The sequence below is a fragment of the Aedes albopictus genome, chromosome 2, assembly GCF_035046485.1.
Source record: "Aedes albopictus strain Foshan chromosome 2, AalbF5, whole genome shotgun sequence".
NCBI lineage: Eukaryota > Metazoa > Arthropoda > Insecta > Diptera > Culicidae > Aedes > Aedes albopictus.
In genome coordinates this window covers 167032136-167046331 of record NC_085137.1, presented here as the reverse complement: position 1 = coordinate 167046331, position 14196 = coordinate 167032136, and the positions used below count along the sequence as shown (strand labels likewise).

At 38.7% G+C, this 14196-nt stretch overlaps 1 protein-coding gene across 1 annotated transcript in view; it reads right to left on the bottom strand.

Moving 5' to 3' along the window:
• The window catches only part of LOC115258462 (mothers against decapentaplegic homolog 3), a 124733-nt gene that overhangs the window by 13470 nt on the left and 97067 nt on the right, over positions 1-14196 (bottom strand). Inside the window, exons 2-6 of the mRNA XM_029858573.2 lie at positions 12174-12267; positions 11659-11897; positions 11324-11574; positions 2490-2664; positions 2219-2424 (exon numbers count right to left, since the gene is read on the bottom strand). Of these exons, the coding sequence (XP_029714433.1) occupies positions 2219-2424; positions 2490-2664; positions 11324-11574; positions 11659-11897; positions 12174-12267 (965 nt within the window). The remainder of the gene's footprint in view (positions 1-2218; positions 2425-2489; positions 2665-11323; positions 11575-11658; positions 11898-12173; positions 12268-14196) is intronic.

Here is a 14196-nt window from a genome sequence, read left to right as displayed (position 1 = left end):
GATATAACGTAACTTCGATATAACGTAACGAAAATAAAATTGCAGTTACGTTATATCGAGGTATGACTGTATGTCATTGTGCGACCCCAATGTTATTCGGCAAACTTTCAGATAAAACTACAAGGTTAAATTCATCCATACATTGTTTTCCGATAGCATGCTTCTGAACTGAGATAATAGCAAGTGAATGTAAATCTTTGCAAATGAATGGTCGCATCCCTGCCCGGAAGAAATCCCTGAATAAATCTCAGGAGGAATCTCTGTATAAATCTCGGGAGTACTACCGCGTGGAATACATGCAAACTGCAGATACCCCTCGAAAGAATCCTTGAAGGAATCCTGAGAGGAATTGTTGGAGGAAAACCTGCCGGAATTGCTGAAGAATCCCTGGCGGAATTCTGGAAGGAAAACTAGTAGAACCTGTAAGAACCCTTGTACAAGCCCCGGGAGAAATCAATGCAGGAAACCCTTGGGTAAATCATAAGCGGAATTGTTTAAGGTATTCCTGAAGGAATCCCGAGGGGAATCGTTGGAGGAATACTGGGAGGTTTCATGGGAAGAATATCTAAACGAATCACGGGAGAAATCCTCAGAAGAGCCCCGAAAGGACTTCTTGGAATAATCCCTGATGGTTTTCCGGGAAGAATACTAGAAGGAATCCCTAAAGAAATATTTGGAGGAATTCCGGAAGGAATCCCATAAAGAATTCCTGGAGAAATTACTGATGGAGTTCCGGAAGGAATCCCAAAATAAATCTAAAAGGAATCTCGGGAGTAATACCGCGTGGAATACTTACCCAAATCCCTGAATCCATGAAAACCATGTTAAAACCCTTGGAAGAATCCTGGAGAGAATCCTTGAAGAAATGCTGAGACGAATCATTGGAGGAATACTGGAAGGGGGATGAATAACTAAATGGATCTCTAGCAGAACCCAGAAAGCAAATCCTAGAGGAAACCCTGGCGGAATTCTGGGAGGAATCCTAGAAGAAATACCTGGAGGAATACTTGTACGAATCTTTGTAAGAGTCATGGAAAGGATCCATGCAAGAAACCATTGAATAAATCCTGGGAGAAATCCATCAAGAAATTCCAGGAGGAGTTTCGAGAGGAACCGTTGGAGGAATACTGGCAGAAATCTTGGGATGAGTAAATAAACGATTCACGGGAGAAATCCTTCGAAGAGCCCAGTAAGAACTTACTGGAGGAATTCCTGATAGTCTTTCGGGAGGAATCCAAGCTGGGATCCCAAAAGGAATCCCGGAAGGAATCCTAGAAAAAAATCTTGGAGAAATTACTGATGGAATTCCGGAAGGAATCCCTTAATAAATCTCAGGAGGAAATTCTGAATGAATCCCGGGAGTATTACCGCGTGCAATACACACAAGAATTCCTGCAGGAATCCAATAAAACCATGCTGAAACCCTTTGAAAGAAGCCTGGGGAGAATCCTTGAAGGAATCCTGAGAGGTATCGTTGGAGGAATACTGAAAGGGGGATGAATAACTAAATGAATCACGGGAGAAATCCCTAGAAGAACCCAAAAAGAAATTCCTGGAGAAATGGCTGAATACTGATGGAATTCTGGGAGGTATCCTAGAACAAATTCATGCAAGAATCCTTGTACCAGTCCCGGGAGAAATCCATGCAGGAAACCCTTGAATAAATCCTGAGAGGAATCCTTCATGAAATTCCTGAAGGAATCCCGAGAGGAAGCGTTGGAGGAATACTGGATTAATGCATCCCGAGAAAGAATCCAGAAGTCACTGGAGGAGTCCCTGATGTAATTCCGAAAAGAGTTATTGAGGGAATCCCAGGAAAAAATCGAGGAATATATACAAGAAGGAAAATCCCTAAACGATTCCAAAAAGGAATCCATTGAAGAATGACAGGAAGAAACCTTGAGAAGAATTCAAAAAGAAATGCGGAATAAGGCTCTTATCCCTGAGAAACCGTAACAGGAATTGAATTAATAGCTTTTTACTAGATTTACAGCTAATGTGGAGATACTTTCAAGGGGTACCGATTGACTACAATCACAATGCTTGCTTTCAGTTTCGGGGTCTAAGATTCGCATTGGTGGCGCATTCCCCAACCAGTCCCAATATTGTTATTCTTTTTTACCAAAAATTTTGAAAGAGAGAAAAGCCCTTTTGAGTGATCTCCTCAACTTTGAAATCTAGGTATTCCAAAACCCAAGCTGTTTATTCCCGCACTTACCTGGTGGTATTTTACACACGGTAGCCGGATGCCACCCGTACCGCTGGTTGCAGTTGGGGCTTTGTACAAAAATGCTCGAATCGCTGAGACACTCCGCGAACACCTCCCCGCCGATGTAGTACAGGCGGACTCCCTTGCCGATGTGCCGACGGGTTTGCTCGACCACCTCGTTGCGATTGACGTTGGACAGCAGCCCGAGGCAGAATCTAGAACGGGAAGTTAAAGTGAGTTCAAAGTCATCGATTAATTATTACAGTTGTTCCTCTCTTACCGTTCCGAGTTGGATGGATCCGTGAAGCCGTCCACCGTGATCGAGGGCTGGGAGGCGTGAAATGTTTCACCGACGCGCAGGTTCAACTCGTAGTAGCTGATGGAGCACCAGAAGGCGGGCTCGTGATACATCACCGGTTGTGCATCCATTGGCGGAGACAGGCGGGACATATCCGCTGCAGGGGAACCACGAATGAAGAATGTTAATAGGTGTTTAAGGTTAGGTTACCTAAATTTAGAGTTTCGAGGAATGTGCGACATACAATGTGAAAGACTCGTGTAATGAATAATAAACGATGTGCACTTACTGTTTTCGAGTTTATTGCTAAAATACATATTTTCTCGATAACCCAAAGGGCATAAGCTGAACAAAAATCAAATTTCTGTAGGACATAAATTTTACCATGACTTTGGAAAACTTTTAAGATGGAACTGCTGGAGGACTTTTAGAAAGAACTCCTGGATACTTCCCAACTGGAACTCCTGTAAGTTTTGAAGAAGGAACCCTAAGAGGGAACCCAGTAAGAAAGCCTAGAGAAATTCCAAAGACGATTATGGAGGAAGTCCAGCAGTAGCTTTTCAAGAACGAAGTCATGGATCAATTCCAGGAGGGACTACTGCGGGAATCATCTGCCGAAGATTGTCTGCCGAAATCCCAAACAAAAAACTTCTACAAGAATCTCAGAAGGAACTACAGGAGGAATTCTAGAAGAAATTCTTAGAACGAATACTGGAAGAAGCAATCAAAACTTTGGAAGGTATCTCAGGAATTTTTTGAAGAATCTCAAAAGTAATGTTGGAGGAGCATGTGAAAAAATGGATTCCATAGAAGAATCCTGTACGATTAGGTATTGGAATCTTAGTTGCATTTTTTTTTATTATCAATTTCTGACATTCTCTTGCTTCTTAAAACGTTTTTTTCCATACCTAACTACATGACTTATTACATTATCAAATCTGGTGAAATTGTAGGAGCAATATCAAAAGGAACCAGATGAGAAAACCCTCAAATAAGTCCGGGAGGAATACAAGGTTAATTTTCAGAAGGAATCCTTATGAAGGAATCCCGGCATCAATCCATAAAAGAATTCTGAAATAATACCCGAAATAATGTCAAGATAAGTCCCTGAGAGAATCCTAGAGGAATCTCTGAATGAATCTCGAAAGAATCTGAAAAAATAAGGAAATCCCGGAAAAATATCTGAATTAATCTCGGGATGGAACCCCGGGAGAAATGTTAAAGATACTCCGGGAGAAATCAATGAAAGATTCTCAGGAGGACTCAATGAAGGAATCGTGGGAGTGATTCCTGAAGGAATTCTGGAAGGCAGCGCGAAAGAAGTCCCTGAAGGAATCTCGTTACAAGAACAGAAATCTCTGATGAAATCCTGGCAAAAAATTCTGAAGAAATCGCTAAACGAATCATTTGGGAACCCCTGGAAGAGTCCCAGAAGAAGTCATTTTGAATAATCTGAAAGAAATAATTCCGGGAGAGATCTCTTAGAGAATCCCAGGAGAAACCTTTGGGTGAATTCCGAAAGGAATAGTGGAAGGAACACCTGAAGAAATCCCGGAATTCTTTCAACAAGAAGTCTCAGAAGAAATTCCTAAAAGTGTTCCAGGAGAAAACATTGAAAGGATTCCAGGAGGAATTATTAAAAACAACTCGGGAGGAATCCTGAAGAAACACCATGATAAAATCTCAAAGAAAACCCGGGAAGAATTAATTAAGGGATTACGGGAGAAATTTCCGAAGGAATCCGTGATAAAATCTAGAAAGAATCCACATAGGAATCCCTAAACGAATCTCTGGGAATCTCAAAGAAAACCCGGGAAGAATTAATTAAGGGATTACGGGAGAAATTTCCGAAGGAATCCGTGATAAAATCTAGAAAGAATCCACATAGGAATCCCTAAACGAATCTCTGGGGGAAACCTGAAAGAATGCCAGGAGAAATTAAATAACGAATCTCATATAAAATTCCTAAAGAAATCTCGGCAAGGAGTTTTGAAATAAACCCTGTATAATTTTCTCGAGGAATCTTCAAATGAAATTCTGGAGAAACCAATGAAGGGATCCCGGGAGCAATCCCTGAAGGAAATTCGGGAATGATCAATGAAGGAATTCCGGGCAAAATCACGTAAGGAATCCCGGGGTAAAACGCTGGAGAAATCCCAGGAAAACTGCCGAAAGAAAGCTTTAAAAGAATCCCGGGAGAAATCAATGAAGAAATCCCAGGACGAATCTTTAACCCTTTCCTTCCCACAACTTTGAACGACTTTTTCTATGCCAAGAAAGCGTTTCCGAAGAAAGTGCTTGAACAAAAGTTATTGCAAATTGGCCAAATTTTTCGAAATCAACCAAAAAAAAATTAGTTGTAAATCAATAGTATTTTGATTATTTATCAATAGTTCCACTATTGAAACAAGTAGTTGGGAGTTGGATTTACCTAATGAGATTACAATCATATTCTAAAAACTATTGCACCACAATCATCTGATTTCGTTTGTCTCGAGTTCGTCGAGAATCGATGGTGCTCTAGAGCAACCATGGGAAGTAGAGGGTTAAAGGAATCTAAGGAAGAATCCCTTTAAAAATTCAGGAGGTATTCCTAATTCAATATCGATAGAAGTATCTGAAAGAATGCCGGAGTTATACCCGGGAGAAACTCCTGCAGAAAACCCAGGAGAAACTTATGAAGATTCCTTTGAACGGAATTCCGGGAGAAATCCCTTCAAGAATCCTGGAGAGAATATGTGAGTGAATCTAGGGGCAGTCCTCAAAGGAGCTAAGGAATCCAGGAAGATGACAGTAATGCATGAATGAGTTTTGGAAAGAATTCCTTAAGTAACACTGTAGAAGACCGGGAAGAAATCCCGGGAGAAAACCCAAGAAAAATCCTGGAGAAATCCTTGATGGAATCTCGCGAATAATCCGTCAAAGAACATGGAAGCAATCCTGGGAGAAAACCCTGACGCAATCTCGGGGAAATCTGCGAAAGAATCCGGAAGAAATCCCCAAAGAATGCCAGGAGGAAGCAACGAAGGAATTCCTGATGGAGAAGTCTCTAAGGATATCCAGCGAGGAATCCAAGGAGGAACCGTTTATAGAATCTGAGGATACATTCATAAACAAATCCCATAAGAAATCTATGAAAGAATCCCGGGTCGCGTCCCTGGGAGAATTCCAGAAGAAGTCACTGAAAGAATTCTAAAGAAAACGTTTTGAGAATACTACGAGGAATCCATGAAAGAATCCCGAGATGAATTCCTGGAATAATCCTTAGAACAATACAAAGGATTACAGGGCGAATGAAAAGGTACAAAACTGATTACACTCATTCAAAGAGTGTATTCTACCCTTAGAGGGTTCGAAAAGTCGGTACAAGGTTTTATTTTCGGGATGTTCTAGGTTATCCAAACTGTCCTGGAATTGTAATACAGGGAGATTCATGAATTCTCAACGTTTTTCCTAGTAGGTTTTGTTTAGTAAGACTCATCAAATCAAGAAAACTTATTCTTACCGATTCAAAGGTATTTCAGATATTGAGGACACTCCAAATTGTCCCGAAATTAGATTACATGATCTAATAGATCAACAAACACTTGTTGGAAAATGTTCTGTTGTACTAAAACATATCCAGGTAGATCCTCTATGTCAATATATTAACTTTTGCTACTTCATCAACGCATTACAGATACACTAGGTCCTCCAAAAATACGTAAACTTGGATTATTCATTTTGCTAAATCAATCAAGATTTTATACGTGTCTATTTTTTCTAAAGCATATCCAAGTAGATTCTCTAAATCAAAATATTACCTTCTTCATGCATTAGAAGTATACTACGTCCTCCATGAATTTGGATCATTCGTTTTACTAAATCAACCAATTGCCCATTGCACGGTGACGTCATCAAGAAATCGTTCTCTTTCTCTCCTACGGGAAATTAGAAAACAACAGGACCAACACCTGTCAAATTTGACAGGTACTGGTCCTGTTGTTTTCAAACTCTCTGAAGGAGTAAAAGAGATAGAATTTCGCCGTGAAGTGGTCTATGCTAATTTCTCTAGAAGAGACAAAGGTTTTAAAAAAAAGAAGATACTCCCCGAGGAATACCAGAAGAACGTCCAGGAGAAACCCCAGAGAAAAAACTGAACGATTTCAGAAGGATCTTCAGCATTCCACCTGCTTCTGATATTCCTCAAGATAGGAATTTATCCTGGGATTCTTCAAGAAAGTTGTTCTGAGATTTTCCGAAAGTTTCCTGAGCGTTTTCCTTCTAAAGTTTATTCTAGGATATTTTCAGGAATTCATCCAATATCTCGGGAATTCATGAATTTCTTTTGGGATCCTCAAGAAATTCCTCTTCAGATTCTTCTTCGATCCTTCAAAAAAAAATCCTTTTAAGGATTTTTCGGAAGATCCTTCTGAAATCCCTTCAGTAGTGTCTTCTGATATTTCTCAAGATTTTTTTTTAATATTGGAAAGGTTTTTAGGAAGAACACACTGAGGATCTAGTGGAGGAATCCTAGAATAAAGATCAGTGATTCCTGATGTTCCAGAATAAAATTCAGTAGAAAGCCCAAAACGATCTGCTTGAGAAAAAAAAAATACTCCAAAAATTTTTGGAGGAATCCCACCACACAAATATGTAGGGGTAGGCGGGGCATTATGGACACCCGGGGCAGAATGGACACCCTCAATATTTTGAAATATGCGAACTTTTTTGAACTTTCAATGAATGGAGAATATAGTCCATTTGTCTAAAACGTAGTTTCAGGAAATAAACATTCGAAATTAAAATTATACTTGATTTTACACGAAAAAGTTGCGTCCTCCGTTTTTTGTTCATGGAAATTATAATTTTCACACCATCTAAAATAAGATTTAGTGATTAATTTATTGCAGGCCGATTAAAACCTGATATTTCTAGAACACATGCAAGTAGTTTTGCTGTATCTACATGCTTAACATGTTTATATTTTCTTCTTTATCATATCAAAAATCAAGTTTGAAAATATCTTCTTCTGCCGGGGGAAAATGGACACTCACCTTTTTGAAAGAAGCGGCAAGGGAAAAATATAACCTAAATCACAAACCAACCAAATTCTTCGGTTTCAGTATATTTTCGGTTAAATGTTCACTATAGTAAGCATAGGGTGAAACAAATTGGTCAAAAAACGACAGCAGTGGAAAATAGTTGTTCTAGGCACAGCTGTACATGCCGACAAAAACGAAGCTTTATCCAAAACAGCCTGAATTAAAATTAACTGAACAAAAATGAACTACTTCGACGTATTATTCATCCATAATAGTTGTTTTGTAATGAAATGACTCTATAGGTGTAAATAATGTACGAAATTCGTAAAAGTCTCATGGTGTCCATATTGCCCCATGGGGGTGTCCATTCTGCCCCGTATGCTTGAAGACGGTCATGAAAAACTAACATTTTTCATAACATTTTTTGAAGTGGAAAAATCATTTTTCTTCGTGAGCATTCTTATGCAATAGATGCTAAATAGACTTTAAAAAGATACAAGTATCAAAAAACTAAACTTTTTTGACATCTTGCCAGGTAAAGTTGGCAAAAACCTTAGGGTGTCCATAATGCCCCGCCTACCCCTAGAAGTATTCCCGAGCAAAGTCTAACAACAAAATAATAGCAAATAGAAAACACGAATGGTAATCAGCAGCAAATTGATATCATATTTTGATATCAGATTGTCTTGATTAATATCGATTTCAAATTTTGATATCGTTTTGCTGTCGTTTAAAATTATTACAAATATTTAAGTATTTAAGTCATTTCTAAACTTCTTGGCGACCTTGAGAAAGCATCTTATGATACACCATCAGTGAAATTAACGTATTGCATTTAGGTTTCCATATTATTCGAAAAAACTCTACATTTAACTTTTTTTAAATTTTTTTGCACTGATATCAAAAATAGTAATCAATTTGCCATCACTGATAGAAGAAATTGTTTTCAACTTGCTCTCACAGGAATATTTTTCTACTCTCATTTTTGATGTTTTAACCATTAAAACGACCAAAACGACATCAACCTGAGTAATCAGAATTTGCAATATCACAACATAAAAAATTGTTTTCGATTTGCTGTCAGACTTTGCTCGGGTTGAGATATTTATGGCAAAGAAAAAAATAAAAACATATTTTTTTTTGAGAAATGTCTTTGATAATCTGAGAATGAGTTCCTGAACACAAATCAGAACCCAGATCGGGGCGTATACCAAAAGATACTAAAAATCTCAAACGCATCCATAATTGGCTTCTTTAGCGGTGTTGAGATAATTCCATTTTCAGAATCTGCATGCAAAACTGAGCCGAAATCCAAATTTTCATGAATTTTGGTGCCCGGGAACCTATTTAAAAATCAGTTTGAAGTTTGTATGGGAGCGATTTGTCGAATCACCCCTCGTCGCATTTTGTACTGCGCGGAGCTGTCAAGCAGTTGCCCAGCTGTCAAAAGGTGATTTCGAAAAATCTCTTCGAAAGCGATTTTAGGTACCAAAATGAAGTTCTAAAAATCTGAAAAAAATCATGGTGGTTCAGAAAAAGGTGCTCTTTCGTATAAAATCAAAAAATCAATACATTTTTCTTAATTTAAAAACCCAATTGTAGAAGAATCGTACTGAATAAACTCCTTGATGGATCCCAAAAGAAACGCTTTGAAGATTCGGAGAAAGACTATTTGCAGAGGTCACAGAAGAAATATCTGGAGGTATTTTTGAAGGAATTCCTAAATTTATCTCTGAAATAATTGCAGGAAAAATACCGAAAGAAAGTCTACTTGAAATCTCAGAGGGGTTTTAGACAAATCGTTTGCAGGACTCTCAGAAGGAATTTCGGAAAAAAATAACAGAAGAAACTACAGAAGGAATATCGAAGAAAGAGAAGGAGAAACCTCAAAGAAACCCTTGCAATATCTCAAAAAAACTTCAGGAGTACTCGCTGAAGAGATATCTAGGAGATTTCCAGAACAAATTCTTGTAAAAAACACTGAAGAAAGTGCAAGATACGTACCAAAAGAAATTTTAGGATAAATGACTAAAACAACTTATTAAGAAATCTTAGAAGAATTTTCTAGATGGATGGCAAAAGAAACTTTTTAACAAAAATAAAAAAGTCCAGCAGGAGTACTAGAACATGTTTCTGAAGCATATCCAGAAGGTTCTAATAAGAAATGATTGCAATATCATTCTATAACTCATGAAATTTGAAAAATCACATTTCAGGATTCGATACGATTGAAATCAAGCCACTCCCTCGAGGGAACCAGATGAGGAAGATCCTGAATAATTGTAGAAGAATCGTACTGAATAAACTCCTTGATGGATCCCAAAAGAAACGCTTTGAAGATTCGGAGAAAGACTATTTGCAGAGGTCACAGAAGAAATATCTGGAGGTATTTTTGAAGGAATTCCTAAATTAATCTCTGAAATAATTGCAGGAAAAATACCGAAAGAAAGTCCACTTGAAATCTCAGAGGGGTTTTAGACAAATCGTTTGCAGGACTCTCAGAAGGAATTTCGGAAAAAAAATAACAGAAGAAACTACAGAAGGAATATCGAAGAAAGAGAAGGAGAAACCTCAAAGAAACCCTTGCAATATCTCAAAAAAACTTCAGGAGTACTCGCTGAAGAGATATCTAGGAGATTTCCAGAACAAATTCTTGTAAAAAACACTGAAGAAAGTGCAAGATACGTACCAAAAGAAATTTTAGGATAAATGACTAAAACAACTTATTAAGAAATCTTAGAAGAATTTTCTAGATGGATGGCAAAAGAAACTTTTTAACAAAAATAAAAAAGTCCAGCAGGAGTACTAGAACATGTTTCTGAAGCATATCCAGAAGGTTCTAATAAGAAATGATTGCAATATCATTCTATAACTCATGAAATTTGAAAAATCACATTTCAGGATTCGATACGATTGAAATCAAGCCACTCCCTCGAGGGAACCAGATGAGGAAGATCCTGGACTAATGTGACAAAAAATGCTTGAAATATCCTTTCGTAAATTCAATTTATTATATTCTTATAGTTTGTATTTTTACTTTAAGTTGATTCTACACTTCGTAAATTCATGAAATTTAACATATCGCACGGCAAGTTACAACACTAATTAAAAACGGGCCACTTTCCTAAAGGACCAGTTGGCCAGAAGATTCGGAACTTGGCCAATGTGACCAACAATGCTTTAAATAGCCCTCAGTAAATTTGTATTGTAATTTCACAAAGTTTGACATGTCGCAAGGCAGATTTCAAAACTGATTAAAAATTGGCCACTTCCTCAGGGGAACTTTTAGGTGTTTGGACGCAATTCGATCGCCACAGCTGTTGCTACCTCCCATCTAGCTGGGGGACACCTTCCAAACATTTTCTATGAAATTTCCTTGGTAATTCCCCAGCGTGCTCAATAACAGTGTGAAGCATTCGGTAGGTATAAATTGAACTGTGTCCAAATCCAATCTACCTAAAGAAGCCATCAAAACGCATTTTTCATATGCCAGTAGAGACTTTTCCTCATCGAGAGTGGTTGCTATCGCATCCGATGTGTATCCAAAGTGCCGACGGAAAGTTTTCCCCCGATATAGCTATTCCAAGAACACGCATTTGTTCGTCATATTGAATACCAAGAATTGCAATTTGGCAAATGCGAAAAATACAGACCGATTTTCGACTCCCACAAACCAGTCCAACAACACCCAGATAGATACAACAAATTGCGAGATGATTATGAAATAGAAATGAAAAAATATGGAAAAGTTTGGCAGTGCAAAGGTGGATACCGACAATATCTTGGACTCACTCATATTATCATTCTGGTCGAGGGGATCGCCGTCTTCCGACATGTACCCGGGCGGTGGCGTTTCGGTGTTGGGAATCGTTCCGACGCCAATGTTCACCGAGTCCATAATCGTGGTGTTGGTCGGAATCTGCTGACCCAGTGTGACCTCCATGTAGGACGGTGCGGTTGTTTGGTGTGGCTGTTGCTGCGGTGGCTGTGGTTGCTGTTGCTGCTGTGGGGTTGCTGGCTGTGGACTGGTCACATAGTTGTCACTGGAATGGGAAAATGTTTGTTGAGTATTCATTTCATTTCATAGCGATTATAAACTTCAACTCCAGTCAAAATCGTCCACTTACTTCAACGCATTATTGTACTGAATGTTGACCGGCACGGTATTGCTTAGATCGTCCAAGGTGTAGGTGATGGAGCTTTCGCCTCCCTGAGGTGTGGATAGGTTCTTCGGTACGAGGATCGTCAGCGGTTGTTGCGACTGCGAGTCGACCTTCGTGTAGTGATACGGGTTGATGCAGACTTCGTCCTTCTTCAGGTGGTACGCGTATTCGCAAATGTCCAGCGCTTTCAGCTCGGCTTGACTCTACAACAATCGAGAGGGATGGAGGGAGGAACGGGTGGATGGAGATAGATAAGTTGATGAGTTCATTCCATTTTGCTTTTGATTTGTCGGTTTCATGTTTCTGGCAAAAATTGCATTTTTTTTTTCGCGGAATGATAAATGGGCTACTGCTCATAAATCATGCTAATGAGCTAAAACAAAAAAAAAAGCGATAGAAGCTAAATGCATACTAACAAAGATGTAGGATGCCTCGCGGTTAAATTTGCTACCTCTATGATGGATTTTATAGCAACACACCTGTAAATCTGGCCAGCGCCAAAGTCTGCAATAGATGACGTGTGGAAGACCTTTCCTTAGCGCAACTCCATTTTCGCCGTTAGCTGGACGAGCTCTGTAATGAAGGAGAGAACGGTAGTTTTAGTTTTATTCGTTGAATAAGGTGAGATGTTATTGGGTAATTCTCGCTGAGACCGGCCCACTATTTACACCTTGTATTCAAAAATGTATAAGATGCCGATTTTCTGAAAGCCCTCGCCTAAAAAGTAAGAAAAATGCATTTGGTTACTCAAATTGATGGACCCCCCCTTAGTTAGAGCCACAACAATTTTTGCAGAACCCCTCGATTTTGGTCAAATAGTGGCTCACTTAAACCGTTATAACTCGAAAGTTTCTCCAACAACCACCTCAAAACGAATTGTAGTTGAAAAGAGGAAATATAGAGCTACTATTTACAATAATAAAAAGTTGGGTCGGCCATATTGATTTTGGCCGCCATCTTGGATTTCTATACCAAAACATTTTTTTTTCACCATGAGGGCAACCACCGATTTTCAAAATTTTTGCATCGATTGAAAGCTGGGACATTTATACATAACATATCAAAAAATTAGAGATGTCTTTTTCTTCTTTCAAAAGTTATCTGCAGTTTTGTAAATTAAGCCACGTTTTCTCCATACATTTCCATGCGCACCGGCAAAGACATGCAATAGCATCCGAGTTTACGCCTGCATGTATACACAAAGGCGCGTGCCGCAAAATTTGGCCAAATCGGAGGTTCGTTTCCGTTTTTGCCTGTTTCTCAATGATGCGGGCATTGTTTTTATAACTTTTTTAGAGTTTTGAAAAGCTTAACCCTTCACCTTTCCATTAGTGGGTTCAGAATTTTAATTCGTGTTCGTAAACACTGCGAAATAACGCTGCATTTATGTAAACGGTCGGCATCGGGCCCAGTGCGCAAAAGTGGCATAATTTACGAAACGGCAGATAACTTCTGAAAGAAGAAAAAGACATCTTTAATTTTTTGATATGTTTTGTATAAATGTCCCAGCTTTCAATTGATGTAAAAAATTTGAAAATCGGTGGTTGCCCTCATGGTGAAAAAAAAATGTTTTGGTATAAAAATCCAAGATGGCGACCAAAATCAATATGGCCGACCCAACTTTTTATTATTGTAAATAGCAGCTCTATCTTTCCTCTTTTCAACAACAATTCGTTTTGAAGTGGTTGTTGGAGAAACTTTCGAGTAATAACGGTTTAAATTAGCCACCATTTGACCAAAATCGAGGGGTCTGCAAAAATTGCTGTGGCTCTAACTAAGGGGGGGTCCATCAATTTGAGTAACCAAATGCATTTTTCTTACTTTTTAGGCGAGGGCTTTCAGAAAATCGGCATCTTATGCATTTTTGAAGACAAGGTGTAAATAGTGGGCCGGTCTCAGCGAGAATTACCCATTGTTACGCTATTAAAACAATATGGCTAAATTTTTGTATATGAATTTCGCCGAACCAGTTAAGATGCGTTTGAAAGATCTTGCTGAAAATTCTTCCATAAAAATCTCTTCAATAATTCTTCCATTGGAAATATGATATAGTATTAATAGTAATATGATATAGTAAATAATAGTAATAAATCCTGTCGATTGTCGATTTGGCAAGAATTTCCCAGGGAATTTATTGTTTAATCAACAGCCGCCTAGATATTATGCCAGAGATTGTTAACCAGGGGCTAGTTCATCTCGGTTCACGCGTTTTACTTCCCTTCCAAAGGAAAAACTCACATTATGTGAGTTTGTCGGGAGTGGGATTCGATCCCAGGGCCTCGGGTTGATAGTTAGAATCATATGTAAAAGTATACAAAATCTAACCAACAGCAGTTGACAAGTTAAACAAGACTGATATACGATCGCTGCACTGGCAGGGACGGCTGTAGCAACCCTCTTCCCACGTACTTATTATGACATTTGCTGTTTCCACATCCCAGTACCAATTTGCAGTTCGTGTGATGACTCTCGGTGAGAGTGCATTGAGCCCGTGTATGCACT